General features: G+C 32.5%; 1 protein-coding gene across 1 annotated transcript; it reads right to left on the minus strand.

Moving 5' to 3' along the window:
• Positions 1–528: 528 nt before the first annotated feature.
• On the minus strand, positions 529–16202 carry LOC133178201 (uncharacterized). The gene is made up of 20 exons (XM_061312952.1): positions 16128–16202; positions 14716–14811; positions 14257–14356; positions 13914–14024; positions 13173–13466; positions 12788–12926; positions 12391–12589; positions 7041–7867; positions 6816–6933; positions 6535–6714; positions 6376–6412; positions 5870–6187; positions 5477–5610; positions 5150–5348; positions 4272–4391; positions 2964–3118; positions 2723–2857; positions 2398–2512; positions 2132–2225; positions 529–1868 (listed from the first exon to the last, which is right to left on the minus strand). Exons 1-20 carry the CDS (start codon positions 16200–16202, stop codon positions 1721–1723), a joined length of 3594 nt encoding a protein of 1197 aa, XP_061168936.1. The 3' UTR covers positions 529–1720.
• Positions 16203–18103: the final 1901 nt, after the last annotated feature.

Raw genomic sequence — 18103 nt, forward strand, 5'->3', positions numbered from 1 at the left:
TTAAATAATTCAATACATGGAGATGCTTTTGGTGTATAATTGTAGCCCTTAATTCTTGAGAAGAAGACAGTTACTGATTTATTTCTTTATATTCCAAAGTAAATCTTCAGTCTAAACCATATGCATACAAAAAAAAGTCTTACTTAAATTTTGCTTTGTTGGCTCGGTTGTTCTTGAGAAGATTTTTTAAAAAAATTCATTGACATTACACTGGCATATAATACTTTCTTCCCTTTTTAACTGTCCATGATATGAATGTTCTTGTACAATTGTTACAATGTCCAATTGGTCATTTTGCTACATAAATAATCTTAAAGCCAATCTTTTGTACTCCTTTACAGACAATATACTAACTTTAAACATGCAAAGTATATATATATATATATATATATATATATATATATATATATATATATATATATATATATATATATATATATGTTTATATATATATATATATATATATATATATATATATATATATATATATATATATATATATATATATATATAACATTCTATCTTCTATTCTCAATCAATCAAATAACCTGTTGATTAAATTATATACAAGGATTTCTTGATCAATACAAATTAGTAAAGGGGAGTAACTCTCATTTACTTCACTTATTACAATTTCGTAATCTGTTTACATCCTAGATACCAAGGAGCAGAGAAAAGGCACATTTGCTCAATTTATATTTATACATTTACATTTATATTATTGCATTTAGATTGTTTGCTTTATATTCAGAGGCAGTGGAGAAGATTTTCAAAGCATTAATGCATTTTTCCTATATTATCAATAGATTCACTATATGATCATAAGAGTCCCGTCCTTACACCAGAATCCCTATCCCAGGGGCCATGAAATTCACAACTTTGGAAGGAAGAGGCACCCTTCCTAATCATAATTATTTGTTTGCTTAATACCCAGGAGCAGTGGAGAACATTTTAAAGAAATAATGCATTTTCACTACATATTTAACAGACCCCGCCTAAGCACTAGAACCCCTGACCCTGGGGCCATGAAATTCACAATTCTGGTAGAGGGCTCGATGTATATTACAATCCTGCCAACAGTTTGACTGCTTGATGTCCAGGAGTAAAGAAGAAGATTTTTAAAGATTGCATTAATTTTGATGGTTTTAGCCGCACCCCTCAGGCCACAATGGGGCAGGGGCAATGAAATTCATAATTTTTACTTTCTTTACCCATAGATGCTATATGCCAAAATTCGTTGAAATTAGTTCACTGGTTCTAGAGAAGAAGCTGAAAACGTTTAAATGTTAACGAACGACGGACGACGCACGACGACGGACAAAAATAGATAGCAATAGGTCACCTGAGTAAACACATGAAATATATGGAGATAACGAACAGTATTCAAGCTCAAAAGTCCATTAATCAATACAAAATAGGAGCAGAGCAAACACGGACCTCTAAACATCAGAGGTGGGATCAGGTGTGACCTAATAAAAGCCTATAGTATTTCGAAAATTCAACAAAGTAATAATTAAATATATTCATAATGATTGTTTGTAGTTATTTATAACGCTCTATTATTATAGGATGGCTATAAGGATTCATTTTCAGATGGTTAAGAAATATAATTTTGCCTTTCACAAAATGCTTGAAGTATGTTAAAATAATTCATTCTTGTAGTGAAATAATTCAATACACAATAAATTTTTGATTTGAATAGCAAGCTCAAAACCAATTTTCAGGACTTGCTTCCTTTTTCACAGTAATAATAGTATTCATCAGAAGGTACCGTGCTGAAGGTTTTTCCGATATCTGTAGATATATCTTTAAAGCATGGTCTTCGTCTCGGTTTAGTATTCCAGCAACTCCTCATAATTCCATAATAGCTTTTTACAAAAGGAACTGAATTTAAATATTCCGTGGCAAAAATAAATTTTTCATGTCATGCTTTTTAAATTCAAAGTTATGCTATTAAACTGACTTTTAAACGTTATTTTTTCATAGTTATTTAACTTAGAATTTTTCTAGTGTACTTTATTTTATTTACATTTTTCATTTTCGGAAACATTAGTAGTGACTAGAGTCAAAACATATGAATTGATTTTATATTTATTGAGTGCTTCATCTAACTTATTCGAAACTAACTTACAAGTCATTTGCAAACTCTGGTCTGTTCATTCTATGGCCATTTCTAACTTGAGCTTGAACATCTCTACTTCGTATTCCCGGGTATGGAGTTTCACCTAGGAATTTAATATGAAAACAGATAAAAGAGTTTCTAATTTGTATAACATTAATTTTTTCTTTACTTTTTTCCAACCAAATGACACATAATTTATACCAATTCATAATATAATTAATTAATTATTTGAAATTATTCCACTTTTTAAGAAATAAGAATAATATCATACGTACCCAAAGAAAAAACTTCCCATAAAACAACCCCAAAAGACCACACATCACTTTTTGTGCTGGCAGTTTTCATTGAAACAAAACATTCTGGGGCTGTCCATTTTACAGGGATTCGCTCCTAGAGTATTTTTTTACCAAAAAAAATAAATGTTTATAGATATAAAAACTAAAATAGTCTCACCATTTTATATGTAAATCACACTATTAAAATCATATAAATATTCTCTTGTTGTTCCTTAAATTATTATTCCATTTTCTCACGCCATGTAAATGATGATTTTTTTCTAAACCCTCTATCTTCTATTACGGATTTCTGAATTAATCAAACCTTTTCTTCGGAGGTACCACCTCCATCATCTTCGGTACTTTGCTGTTGTTGTGGTTCCGGTCCAAATCCATAGATTTGGGGTTCTAGTTCCTCAGATAGTAACACATTTCGCGCTGCAAGTCTTCTGTGCACAATCTAAAATTACATGCACATATAACAGGATACGTTACTTTCTACTATTAAAAAATATTAATGCGGTAGAATACGATCAAATTTTGTAAAAAGAGTGATGTATTTCTACCTTTTTGGTCTCGAGGTAGTACATTCCCTTGGAAATTCCATAAACAATTCGATATAATAGTTCCACAATTTCCTCTGTTGATTCATTCTTTTGTTGAAGTAACCAGTCTCGAAGCTGTCCCCTTGTACAGTACTCAAAAACCATATATGGACCAACTGCAAAAAGGAAAATGATCAGTAAAAAAAAGAAAGTGTACTTATGCATGGAATCCGCCTCCCACAAACACAATATTTAAAGATAATTCAATCGACTTCTAAGTTTATACATTTATTTATTGGTTGGTTTATTGGCTGGCGACCTCCAAAATCTAATTTCAAACATTTTGCTCATTTAAGACACATAATTATACTGCTGAATCACTCATAACATGTACTTTGAAAATATCTATTGTGCAAACATGTTGTATGTATTGGATTGAAAAAAAATTGAAATATGTGTACTTCAGATAAGGTCCATTGATTTTTTTAGTTACCTGATCGTTGATTAGTGTAATTATCATTAATGAATATAAATTAATTCTATTGATGATATTACTTCTATGATGATGAACAAGAAGTTTTGCGAAGTATATCTGTATCTTAATAACTGCAATTCAGATCAGAATAAAACTTGGCATGATTAACGTAACATTTTGCTCTATGTTTATGACGACCCAATATATAGATGACTTGTTACTAAAACTACTTGACTCAGTCGTACTCGAGCAAGAAACGGCTGTGAAGTTTAACGTAAATCTGGAAAAATCCTTTTCAGTAATATATAATTATTTGTAAAAGGCTTATGATGATGACGACAAAGGACTTGCCAAAATTTATTGGATGGATTGTTCTAGTGAAAGAAGGAAGATGCTTAAAAATGATGTTCCTTCTTGATGCCAAATGAAAGTTAGTTAGGTAAGAGATGTGTCCTTATATAGTTGAGCAATTTGTAATGAAAGATCGTTCAGTCACAGATAGAGAAACAGTTGCTATCTTAACAATAAAATAATTCTTAATACATTAAAATCCAGTTAATAAGACTGTAAACAGTTTAGATATGAAAAAGAGAAAACGCAAAAAAGAAGAGTCTGATTGTGATGGACGCCATGATCAACAGCTGTGAACAGTACGCTACAGAGCATGCCACGTGAACGCCTGGACGACTTGTTTTGTACATGAAAAGAACAACGGCGTATGTGTATTCAAATTGGCGGGAACTACTTTAAAAAATATTATAACCCAATTTCATTTCTTTCATGAAAATTATTCAGTTAGTTTGCTAACTTTATTGATCGTCCCTCATACATCATATTACTGAATCCTGACTAACATGCATCATTATCGATGACAGATCCAATGAAATGAATGATGTTTGGATGTTCCCCGACTTCTTTTCCGAAAAAATTTATCTTTGCTCTCATCATCAGCAGGTTTTCTTCACTGTAACCACCTAAAAAAAATATTTTGTATTTTGTATTTTAGTGTTTATGAATTAAGAATGTTTCTTTCAGTAGATAAATTGAGATACTTGGATGATAAATTTGTATTTGATTAAAAAATGTAAGTCTTTAAATCCAGATATGGAATTAAAAATTTTGCAAGCAAATGTTGTAGTAACCTGTTTTTTAAAACGTTTCATTTTGATAACGTGCGACCTATTTCAGAATTTCTCTTAACGAGGAGAAATTATGACGATGTTTAATTGTACTAATTTACATGCTGCTTTTAAGATAAGTTTTACTTATGCATGTAAGGATGTTGTCGTCCAAATTAATACAAAATAAGGAGTAGTTCCGAAACAAAAAAATAACTTTGTAACTATCCAAAAAGAATATAATTAATTTAAAAATAATACTGTTCCTCAAACAAAGGCCTATCTATTGACTGAAATCTAAGAAATCATGATAATGTTAATCAGATTCACATCTGCAAATTATAATATCAATAGTAAAACAAAAATTGCATACTAATGGTAGTCAACAAAAACATTCATGAAAATGAAACTCAAATTCAATTGAAAACATAATAAATGTAACTTGGTGGTTACATGCATATTGCACCTGATCCCACCTCTGATGTTTTTGGAGGTCCTTGTTTTCTCTGCTCCCAATTTGTATTGTTTTAACGGAATTTGAGCTTGAATACTATTCGTTATCTCCAGATTTCATTTTATTACACTCATATGGATGAAATCTTCTGAAAACATACTTTTTAGAGTCTTTGCAACAACAATTTGTTTGGCTTTGTTATTTTGCTTTTGGTATCTGGCCTTATATATGTCTGCAAATCTTCCACTTGTTAATAAAGCATCCAACACAATGTCAGAACTCGGTAAAATCCATCTGTCAGTATTATTAAGTTCCATTTGGCCATAGATGTAAATGTCATCTATATCATTGTCGGGATTCTTAAAAATAAAGAAAACAATCATGCTAAACTATGCAATCATCATTCATAAAATTCTATGCATGACTGAAAAATTCAAAATGAAGCATAATTGTTCTTATGATTAATTTTAATAACCTTATTACTTACAGCTGAAAATCGATTAGATATATTCTTTCGAACTTCCGTCATCCGGCGTCGAATATCATTTCGTACAACTGACAAACGCCCTAGTCGCCATAGTACTACCATAGCAACAATTACACCAAGAAGTATCAAAAACGCTGAAATTATTTTTGACAAAATCATTGATATTTTGCGTCCGTGTGTAGGTTTTTTTTTCATGAACATGTCTACAATTATTTTAACTTTTTAAAATGTGATTCCAATTGTTTGGGGTGGGGGGGGGATAACTACCCACAAATTATTGATAATTATTTTCAATAAATAATGTTTGCAGGTAAATATTATTGTTATTTGCCGTGTATTAGCTTAATTTAACTAAAAATATAACTTTCAATTTACGGTAAAGATGACTTTTACCGGTGGACATTCCTGCTATCGCTCCTACGGTCAGAGCGGCTGGCGATTCGATTGTTTTGAAATTCAGAAACACGGGATCACTTCTTTGCCTTCCATACTCTGTGACAAAAGACAGATTATAACTTGTTTCCGGATCCAGTCCTGTCAAATCCACCCAATCTGCGTCTTTGTCTATAAATCGGGTCTCTGTTTGGCCACTAGATGAACGGAATTGCAGAATAATTTTTGACCTTTCGTAACAGGTTGGAGAGACGACCCATTTCAGACGAACGCTGTTGTCATAGGTTGCTATCACACTCAAATTCACTGGACCAATGTCTAAACAAAATGTTCTTATATCAAAATACGTTAAGGTACCAGGCTTTGAAAAAATTAACAGTTGTTATATGTGAAGGTTTGGTTAAACATCTAACAGTTGAATACTACAATCCTGTGGTATACTCTCGATCCACCGTAAATTAAATGGAATATAAAACAGGGCATGAAAGATAACAATATATACTTACATTCATCGATGCCGTCAAGTGAAGCTAAATCTGTAAACTGTAAAAAGTAATGACATGTCCGAAATAAAGCTTCTATAAATCTATAATTTTGAAAAGATATGTTCCTTGATATTTAATGCAGTGTAATCAATTGTCATACATGCATACACATATAATTACCGTTCTACTATAATGGGTTGTTTCCATTGCGTTGTTATATACAGTCAGATTCAGCAGAACAAACTCCTCCGAGAATTTTTCCTTTGACACTACCATCCAACAATTGTTTATGTCAATATGGTGACTAAAATAATAGAAGTCTCCCATAGGTATTCTATAACCTTCTTTCCTAACATCAATCTAAACAAAGAAAACAATTTATCATTTAAAGATCTGTTTTCAATTTCAAATTGTAAAAAAAAAATAAATGAGTGAACAACAATGGAAAATATGACATATACATTAGACTTATTTCCTTGAATATCACTCTTATGGAATAATTTGTTGCTGCTGTTCGCTACTAGCTCCAAGTGGATTTTATGAATTCCGCTATCTCTATCAAATGTTTCTATCTGAAATCTGAGTATGTCATTAGTTAGTGTGTATGCAACCACTGGTAAATTTAAAAGTACAATGCTAATGCATGGAATATTTTTTAAAGATAAAACTCGAAAAAAAATTCTTACCGACTTGAAAAAGCATATGTCGCAGATTTAATGTTAAGTGTTATTTTAACGTCCGAATCTTCCAATTTCACTGGTGGAGTGGAATCAAAAAAAATCTTTGTTAAGTCTACTTTTTCATTCCCCATGACGTCAGTAGCCCTGACCCAGAAATTTATCGCATCTCCATCTTTCCTCTCTTTAAAGAATGTTTGACTTTCTGAAAACATGTCTGTTACTGGAGACCATTTCTCGGGCGCCCTGTCACTGTTTCCATTCGTAAAGAAATATTCAAATTTCACTATACCACGAATATTTTGTATACTTTGCAGTGTTCTATTTCCTGTGTTATCATCAAGTTTTTGAGGTACTTGTTTCTCATATTTTGTCATATGATCAAAGTGTTGATAACGTGCAACCTGATTCAGAAGTTTATTTTCGTGGTGGAATTTGTTTTCAAAGTGTCCTTTCCATGACATTGTAATATTGTTTTCGAGATTATTTTGCCATTTGTAGTTTGTTTCTGGTTCTGCACTTGTGGCAAAGAATGGTGAAGTCGACAGTGTGATGTTTGATGAAGGGTCATACAACACCAAGGTGCGAGCGTACTGTGTATTGTTTGCATTGTCTATTACGTTTAAAATAAACGAATACATCCCTGCCTGTCTGGGTGTATACAAATACCTATAATTTGACTTTGTTTTGTTGAAGGATATCTCTTGAAGTGGGTTCCATGGATAAGGCTCTGTAAGGTATGTTGTATTCGGTTTCAGCAAATAAACCTGAAGCTTGTATCCTTGTATACCTGAGAGGTCATCAATCCAGTTGTTCCAAATAAATGTTATTGGTGACTTGTTTTAAAGAGAATATACAGAAAATTAACATTACATGTGTATTATGAGCCGAAAAACATATATGTAAGGCACCTGGAAACAGATGTAAAAATCAATTAATCATAAACCTGCTACCTACAATTGATAAGTCCTGATATACTTATATTGGACAAATTGAGACATTGCTTTGGATCTAGAGCTGTCTCATTCTCAGGGCCGAGATATACCTGTCTATGTCCGGGGGGGGGGGGGAGGTCTCGTCTTTAAATTGATAACATAATTTCTGCTTATTTTTTTTATTTAAGGCTAAAATTTGAGATTTAAATGTTAAATAAATACATATTGTACACTAAAGTTAAATCTGAATTTGTAAAATATATTTACGTTAGAATATTGAGACAAGTGCATTGAAAAAGTGCGCCAAATGATGCTATGTATCAAGTAAGAGACGTGTTTCTTAATTACCGGTTTAATTAGAACAACTTAATCAATAAATCACATTTTGGAAAGAAATGGGTATTTATTTGCGGTGAAAGTAAGACAATGCCAAGTTTTCTCCTTGTGCTGTCTTTAGTTTTGATATAATGAAAGGAAAAAGAAACGCAGGGTAACATAATGTTGAGTAATTATTTCACTACTTGACCGAAAATTATGAAAATTTGTCTGGGAGGTATTTTGGTTGCTTTGCACCTAAATTGGTGTTCAAAATTACTCAACCATAAAAGAAAATACGCCACTTTAGGAAAGTGTTCAAAAAACACAAAAGCTCTTGCAGATTGACGATGACAGATTTGTCAACAAATTTTGATACTACAAGTTGATATTCTGGAAGTATACACATTGTGTTTCGCTATATAAAGTCAATTTGAATTTCTTGCAAAAATGGTACAGCTGACGGAAGTTCAATGTTATCTGGCAAATTGCATTTCCTGATCGAGAACGAACAAAGGCAACAATAAGTTTTTGCAAAGTTTGTTGTAGATTTTCTCACATAAAATGTCTTATCGGTTCCCAGAGGAAGAGTGGGAGGGATTTCAACCAACCTTAAAGGGAACGTCAGGGCCTAACAAGGCCATGTTAAGACAAGGCTATCCATCCTATACTACCTGCGTCACTACCGTAAAAACCACTTTTAATGCAGTAGGCAATCATAATCTTCACTTCAACCTTAAAACTGGAAGAAACCCATTGCGTGAGTTTGGTCAGCGAGCTTGTCGAATTTACGAAGGTTCGTCTCAAACGCTCAGGTGAGCGCTGTAGGCCTATTTTTTCAGCATGATTACCCCCACCAAATGTAGCCAGGGTTTATCAAGACTTTCTGGCAAAAAAATCACATAAACCTACTCGACTGTGTCCGTACAATCCAACTTTGTCTCCAATTATACATATGTGGTACTAACTGGACTGTACAGTAAGAGGGTGTCTGAATTTTACAGCCCCTCGTGACTAGCTAAGGGCTACTTTGTTGGTACGGTTGGATAATATCTCTATGAGAAAGATAAATGCACCGAAGAACTCCATGCACAGTAGTATGAAGGCTGTGACCGATGCCTAAGAGTGGCATAGGAAATAATGACTACATTTTCGATTTTTACTTGTATGAGGGTACCGTTAAATGGATTTCAATTTCTGTTGAATTATTCGTCAAAATGAAATGAGATTTACTAAACTTGCTGATTAAAGATGTGTTTAAATGTTAGATAACAAAACTGGAAAATGCATGCAAAAAAATATCATTAAATCACATCAAACGTTTACCCTGCGTTTCTTTTTTTCTTTCAGAATATATTTCGCAAGCAAAACACGCAGCTACTATAAACTTCAGACCTGTAATAATCATCTGTTGCAATCGCATCTTCTTTGGCCTTTCCGGTAAGTTCCGAAAAACACATCGAACGTAAATACATCATCGGATGTTGAAATTTCATACGAAATGGAGTCGCTTACTACTTATTAAACTAGAACTGTCCAAAAGGGACAAATACCCCCCGCTGGGTTTTTCAGAGAAGGTACCAAATCAGTAATGTTTTCTAGATGTGAGAGGTGTTCACAATTTGCTAAAACATTTAGAGTGAAAATTTAATTACTCATTATATTATTTTTCATGAATGAAACTGCAGCCTAATAAAACATCAATACTAGTAATTAGTGTTTTTTATTACATTAAAAATATAGTTTGCAACTATCTGTCATCTTTGTGAGACATGACACTCTGCAAATTGATTATTGAAAAAAAAAATATCATAATTAATTATACAAAATCAAATTGATCTTAATACCTTTATATCAAACTCATTTTAAAAATAAAAGGCTGGTTCCAGAAACTATGCATATTTTGACAGACATAAATTACAATTAAGAGACTTAGACAACAGAGATCTTTATTTCTTTCTGCCCAATTCCCAGGAGATATAGATAAGACCTGCTTGATCAGAGATGCCCTAACAGCTTCCCACACTGAACTCATTAATTAATCTTTCACTGGATGCATGTCCACTCATTACTCCCAAGGGACAAATGGATTTACACTATCTGCTGTGTAATGTAAAAACTGTTTTTAATACTTTGGGATTTTTTTTTTAGTTCTAAAGAGTAGTTTTAAGCTGTAGTTCACATGGTCCGGACAAAATCTCGTCTACAGACAGACGGACAGACAGACGGACGGACAGACAGACGGACAAGCTGATTCCAATATATCCCCCATAAGCTTCGTTTGCGGGGGTATAATTAATGACAGAGTTGAAAGTGTTCTGTAGCATATTTTAGGTAATATCTTTACATTCAATGACGGTAAGATCCATACTCTATAGATAAGAAGTCTCCCTACATCTATTTCTAATTTTAAAAATGGGGTGGGGTCATATAATCTAATGTGATTTGGAAAATGGTATGTTTCAAATCACATGTACTCCTTTTTTAAACGACAAATCAGGCAAATTCTTTCCCTAAATGATTAATCACCATTGTCAAGCAAATACATTACCGACTTGATGAACCTCTAAAACAAAGGACAATAACTCTTTTTTTATATCTTGCAACAAAAATTTAATAAAACGTCTTCTTAATGGGAAAAAATTACTTTTTGTTCTTTTATTGCTTTTGTTTTTAGATACATGTACGAGGGTTGTTCGGAAAGTTCGTGGACTTCTGTCATTTAACGTCATATCATATCCAAATTTGGTAGAAATATTTTAACAATAAATTCACATAATATGTATTTAAAATTTTTTAAAATATCTTGATTTATTTCAAACTTATTAGGAGTTAAAAACTGCAAAAATTGGTTCGCGGAGCAAGTCAAAATTTAGTAATTTAAAAACAATACACTAATTAATGACTGTAGTCATGTCCTCTGTAAAAAGGCTCAAAACCAAAATAAATCTAGACGATCAAATTCAGAATTGTTACATCGTTTCATATTCCAAACTAGGACTTAATAGTTTGCTTCATGGAACAGAAATCAATTTCTGAAGATAGGTAGTCCTCATTGAAAAAGGCAAAAAAGGTGACGTCGTAGAACGTCACGGAGCAGCAGTTTACGATACAATTTTCTGTTGTACTCTGGAAAACGTCAGAATAAAATCTGAAATTGTTGTAGGAAGCATGAAATATCTCAAAAGCGGGTCATGCATATGTGTGTGTAAATGGCCCAGGCGGTATTTGAATGATAGAGAATCTGTATCAGACGAGGACGATCTGTGAGAAAACGGATTATCTGTAAAGATTCAACCCAAAAACGTTCAGTTAGTAAGGTCTTGGAGAGAGAAAGGCGTTTCACGGTTGCTGGTCTTGTGAAAGCATAGTTAAGCGGTAAAAAAAGAAAACATTGACAATTAAAATTATGCAACTTGAACAATTGTTAGCAAAATGAATTTCAATTGATACGGACACGTTTTAAATGTATAGGGAGAATATTTTGAGAATCTCATGACGCTTTATTTTTGACGTTCTAATGTTTTTAGTTTGCTCCGGAGCTATCAAACATGTTGATTTTAAAATAAAGTAAATTGATTTCTATTAAATCGAATGGAATGAAACTTCACACATCAACAAAATAAATATTTTTACATATGATAATGTGCTCATTTAAATTTCTTGAAGATAGTATAACGAAGATTGACATTGTCCACGAACTTTTCGAACAACCCTCGTATATGATATTAACAACATCACAACACTGTTTGATCTCATTCCTGGTTTCAGCTCTTGGATGCTTTCGTCCAGCGCCCTCCGGGCTTTGGCCGACATCAACCGCTCAGGCTGATACTAGGGCCGGGATCAAAGCAGCAGTGTTATATCATGTAATTATATACAGTAAAGATTAATCTACAAAAAATTTCATATAAAAAATGTAAGTTTGTGTATTATTACATGACAATGATTACTTCATTTCAGAATATTCATCTATTCTTTCGCTTAATCGCAACTAAAATGTTCTGTTTTCGATTGAAAAAAAAACTATATATTGTTCAACTCTTAATGTTTACCTGTTTACTATATAGATATATAAATAAAAGATTTTTTTCTAAAATACAAAGAACCTTTGTAATATCTTCTATCACATCCAAAACCTTCGCCATACAGGATCCCTTTTGAAGGCAATGATGGGGTTTCTCAAAGTCAAAACGAAACATTGTTGATTTTGTGGTCTTATGGCCGATAAATAAATCCTTTAATTGAGTACTTGGACTCTTAAGTTCTCGAAATCCTCCATTTTCAGCAATAACCGTTAACGTCAAACTGTTTAATTACATTAAAAAACGTAATTAACGTACAGTCAAAATAACATATTGATATTACATTTCATATCATAGGCAAATAACTCAGTATATCCTTTATAATATCAAATATAGTGCTAAATTCAAGATACCAGATAGCCATCTGAATCAAAATGGATATATATATTTATATAAATGAAAAATTGCTTAAATTTATTACTTGTCCCCGCTTTCTAGAAGTCTGTCAAAGTTTTCATCTGTGAAGTTACAATGAAAAACATCGTCATTAGGATTAAGTGAACCTGGTTGATTAGTACAGTTTTTGGTCTGACTTTGGCTCACAAAAGGGTTGTTTGGATCTAATACCGTAAAGAAAAAGTTTACTATAGTTGCAGATAAATTTACTTTACATTTCATGCACACTTCACATTCCACATTTTTTTGTGATGTGCACTCATTCTCATATAATATGAAGATGACAAAAACTCGCATACTTTTTTTCCCCCAAAAAAATAAAATGACGCGGAGTAGAAGGATAATACAAAATAATTATTTGGTTCTCTGCAAACGGATTAAATCTTATATATAAGCATTGTAAACGTTACCATTTCGGTCAATTTTCCGTAGATCAATCTGAATTTTTCCTGACACAATTCCGAATTTGAACTGTTCTACATATTCAGGAACTGCCAGGTTGTCTGGTCCTGTATAGAAAGCTGAAAATTCTACGTTGATATAATTATAATCCTTTTGATTAAGCCACAATGTATCTACTCTAGTTGAGTTCGGTTCAGAGGAATCCGTCATAAAGCGATATTTTTCTCTCTTCTGTCCAGTTCTTTCAATATTAGCAAGGACGGAAGTGCATCGAGTAATTGTTGGACCCACTCTTGAAGTCACTGTAAATAAGTAATATAATCTGGCTGGTTTGGTGATGCTGGGCAGATAATAGCATACATTAAACTCTACATTTATTATGCTTGTGAATAAAGAAAATGCATTATGAATGAAGCTCTGCAAAAACTATGAAAATAATGATTTATTTCTCCACTTCAGAAAATTTTCTAACAGAAGACATAGAATAAAAAGACATAAGATACAGACATAAGACATAGAGCACGAGGTAATGTTTATTTAACCAGACATGCATGTTGCAACAAAGACTTTAAAACAGTTTCATAAATCTTCACATAATCATGTTCCCATTAAATGAAATATGGAGATAACGAAGAGTATTTATATACTTTATTTACATATTTTATCACAATGTAGTTCATAGTCTTTGTGTTCTTTATTATCATCAAATCATGATTATATAGTATCCATCGCATTATTATTAAACCTACTTGTCTTGCATCGTTGTGAACCATTCTGACCAGAAAAACCTTGATAGCACTGACAATTTACGGAATTGCTACACGTCCCAGGAAAACATGGGGAATGGTAGGAACATAGGGCTGTGAAAGAAAAATGGCAAGGCATTTTTACAATTATGCGCAATACAAACATTTTAAAGAGAATGGGCATTAGATAAAAATTATATGAAATCATCGATAGTTCTCTACCATTTTTTTAGACTATTATCAAAAACTTAAGGAATTTCGTCTTTCTGCAGTTTAAGTTGGATCATTTATATAATAAGCTATTTATTTTAAATGGGTACCAAAAACAAATCTGTATTGGAAAAACTAACGTGTTTCGCAAAGAAGTCCTGTATAAGTTTCAGCGCATGAACATACATCAGGGTAAATGCATGTGCCACCATTTTGGCAAGGTTGTCTGCAAATAGCTGGGAACAAAAAAGCAACATTTTGGTATTTAATCAATACGGTATCTGATGAAATATCTATAAAATTATTAATTATTAATCATGCAGTGAGAGTGAACATTTCTTATTATGTCTAATTAGGTCATTGTTTCAAATTGGCAAGTTTGAAGTTGATCAAGTGAACAAAAAATTACATGCATTTAAAGTAAAGGTTCTGAATATCAAAAGTTTTGTTGTTTTTTTTTTGACTACGCTTTTCTATGTGAGAAAAAGGTATCCTAAAATTCCCGAATTTACCCTTAAATTTAGGATCAGAATAGTAATATTCATTTAGAAATCAGTTATAATGACATAAACTTAAAATAAAAAGAGATACATACGATTTCCGCAGTCACTCCCTTGAAAGGTACTCGGACATACACACTGTCTCGATTGGGAACAAGTTCCTCCATTCTTGCATGACGGTGTACAAATGGCTGTAATCAAACAATTGTGATTTCAAATAAATGAAATATTTTCATTTCTTTTACTTCTAGTAAAGATAGGTATAATTATAGAAATGACAAGAGAAGATATCGAACAGAGATTATTCTTAAAAGTCCATTTCAAACAATACAAAAAAAATGTAAGAGTATTGCTAAAACACACAAAGAAAACCGGAACGAGCGGGATTACATTATAAAGCAAATTTTATTACATTAATAATTATAGTAATTTACAGTTGATAATTCAATAAAATAAGAAGATAATTCTAGGTCTTATATCACAGATATTTGTTTCGTATATGGGGTCACCCCCTTCTTTTTTTTTTATTTCTACAAGATACCTAACTCGATTCCCAACTTCAAACTCGTATTTTTATTATAAATATATCATTACCTAAGTTATTTTGATATAGTTCGCTTCAAAAGACATTTTCCTTGTCAAATAAACCGTTCCAGATGCACTTAGTCAAGTCTCTGTATCATAAACCACGCATGTTATTCCTGAAAATTACCTCGACACATTTTATGACTTTACTCACGATACATCAACTTTCGGATAGGGTTATAATGTACGATAAAACCAAAGACTTCCAAGCTTAATTTCCATTATAGGGTTCATGGTTTTGTCGTACACTACAACCCCAACCGGAAGTTGATGTCCACTGTGTAAAGTCGAGGCAGTTTTTGTTATTTTAAATAACCGAGTTGCTGACGTGATTGTCTGTTTTTTGAGTTTGTTTGATCAGTGATGTAAGCATGGATTGTTCCTTTTTTATCAAAAGAACAACAACCTTTATCAATTAACAGACTGGTTTATAGTCTTCATTGATGTTCGTTTATGTAAATGGATAACTCTACCCTAAAATATAATTAGAGGACATTCAATATTCTGTATTTGAATACTGAATTTATTTCACGAGTGGAATATACGTTTTGGATTTTTTTTTCTAGTGCGAAGTCTCAGGAGTTGAATACAGAGCTGTTATAAGTAATTTCAATATCCCACTAACAATCGTTGATCTTCCGTTAAATTTAGGGGAATGTTGTCTAACGTAGTCCAGTTAGCTGCAAAGTTGTCTTATCCGCAATTAGTGTGATTCAAGATATGACAAAGCGAAAAATGTTTTGTAGACATTTTACAAGTATGTGTACATATTAGTAATGCCAAAATTGAATAAAGGTGTTTTCCCAAAGTTTTAGCAAATACTGGAATACGGAGAATCTAATTCGTCCAGCTAACTGTAAAGTTCACTATTCTGGAAGTGATGTAACTCAATGTATTAAATTAATTCTGGTTGATCACTTACGATCATTGCAGTTCGGACCACTGTATCTGCCCGCTGGACAACTACATGTATTCGGACTAACACAATTGCCTCCATTCTGGCAAATTGGATTACATCTAGCTGTAAACATTTCCAACCTCCATTAAATGCATCTTTGAGACATTATTAAGAATTATAAAATTAATAATCAAGTTAAAATTACTTAATATTGATTTATTCAAACATCATTACATGTAGTTTAATATTTTGAATGTTCATGTTCATTTGAGAAGTGAAAGGTAAAGAAAAAAAAGGTTTTCCAATCAGGCTTCGCCAGTTACCCTGAAATAGTGAAAAAGGCGAAGATAACGAACAGTGATCGATCTCAAAAACTCTAAAAACGATACAAAATTGTGAACAGCTCATAAAACATGGACCCCTGAAACTTCCAGAGGTGGGATCAGTTGCCTAGGAGAAGTAAGCATCCCATGTTAGTACATGAATATGTGTTAAAAACATAAAATTTACGTGTATCGCAGAGTCTACCAGTGTACCCTGGGCGGCAAGAACAGAAGTCAGGACGTGTGCAGGACCCAAACTGACAACTAGGATAACACTCAGCTGTAAACAAAAGTAAATAACAATAACAGAGAATAGTAAACAAAAGTAAGAAAAAGTCACAATCGTGATTAACCAATTCTCCAAAGGGGGAGTTTCGATAAGGCCACTTATCGGCCCACTTATTTTCATAAAAATAAACTTCGTTTTATTTTTTTTCAAAATTGGTTTAGAATTCAAGATATATATGTTAATTTTTGTTATTTATATTTCAAGAGTTTATATGAGATGAATTCACGCCGTAGTTGGCACATTCTTAGATGTACCCTCAAATGCTTTAACATTAGGCTAATGGGAAAATATAAGAGGGTGGCATTTATAAATCGATGGTTAGAATATGAAGTGCATGAGGAACACTCACCTAGTTTTGCTTAGTAATTAGATACACTTTGCACACTAATATCTTAAAATATGATGAGTGTCGCGTGTGCACTTCATATACAAAAATTGAAAATTGTCTAAAATTTGCATATCTAAAATTAGATGCTCCTGGTTACTTGATCTGACGCGGTGTTAAAATACAAAGCCAAAAGTAGCATATTTTTTTCTAAACCAAACAGAACTCTTGAAAATATTAACATAAGAAAACATAATCGTATCCTATCGTTATTTCCCTACTTATTCCGTCGCTCGCATATAACGTTAACGTCACATATTTAGCTCACGTACACGAAGTTGGGGGAGCTTTTGAAATACCATCGTTATAGGCGTATAGGTTATTAAAAGTTTTTAATCAATTTTTTCATATCATCAGAGTCGCCTGACCTAGTGTGTTTTCTTGTCATCTGTCGGGTTTTAGATGCTGCATTTTCAGTTAAAGAATGTCCAGGTTAATGTTTTTAAAGCAGGTTGATGTTTATGGAGCAGTGCAGCTATAAGCACTTGTTGAGAAGACGTGCTTCATGATGCATCTTCGGATGCACACTGTCAGACTTGCTTCAGATGCTAGATCTGACTTACATTTTCTTGATGAATGTTCATGGTATATATTTTTGAACATGTCTCATTTTCATGTAACTATAATCCCTATCTTGAAGAAATATGCACCGATGATGCATTTAGGGTTACACATTACCAGAACTGTTACAGATGCCGGATCTTACATTTTCCGAATGACTGACTGAACTAAAGAGAAGTTTAAGAATTAGTCCATTCATTAACGTTCTTTATCATGGATATGGTTATAGCCATTCCTTTGAATAGAAACTCTCCTCGCTTCAATCTGTTAGAGAAGGTTCACATATATTTCCGTGTGGTCTACATGTAGGGAACGTAGATTGCTTTTAAGACTGGGTGTTGATTTGTACGTATCTGCAGGATATGATTTAACACATACATTTGGTATTTACAAATGTATTTTAAATTGCGGCTATGGTCTAGCAAATCGAATAGTGACTAGA

The sequence above is a fragment of the Saccostrea echinata genome, unplaced genomic scaffold (assembly GCF_033153115.1).
Source record: "Saccostrea echinata isolate AGI-Se365-2 ecotype Australia unplaced genomic scaffold, CSIRO_AGI_Sech_v1 ptg000002l, whole genome shotgun sequence".
Lineage (NCBI taxonomy): Eukaryota > Metazoa > Mollusca > Bivalvia > Ostreida > Ostreidae > Saccostrea > Saccostrea echinata.

What these genes read in the sequence shown, in the direction of transcription:
- LOC133178201 (XM_061312952.1), bottom strand. Translation starts at nt 16,202, where the DNA reads ATGGAGGCAATTGTGTTAGTCCGAATACATGTAGTTGTCCAGCGGGCA. An exon ending in ACGGAAAATTGACCGAAATG is followed by an intron (nt 12,927 to 13,172) that starts GTAACGTTTACA and finishes TTACGGTATTAG; the next exon opens with ATCCAAACAACCCTTTTGTG. An exon ending in CAACCCATTATAGTAGAACG is followed by an intron (nt 6,413 to 6,534) that starts GTAATTATATGT and finishes TACTTTTTACAG; the next exon opens with TTTACAGATTTAGCTTCACT.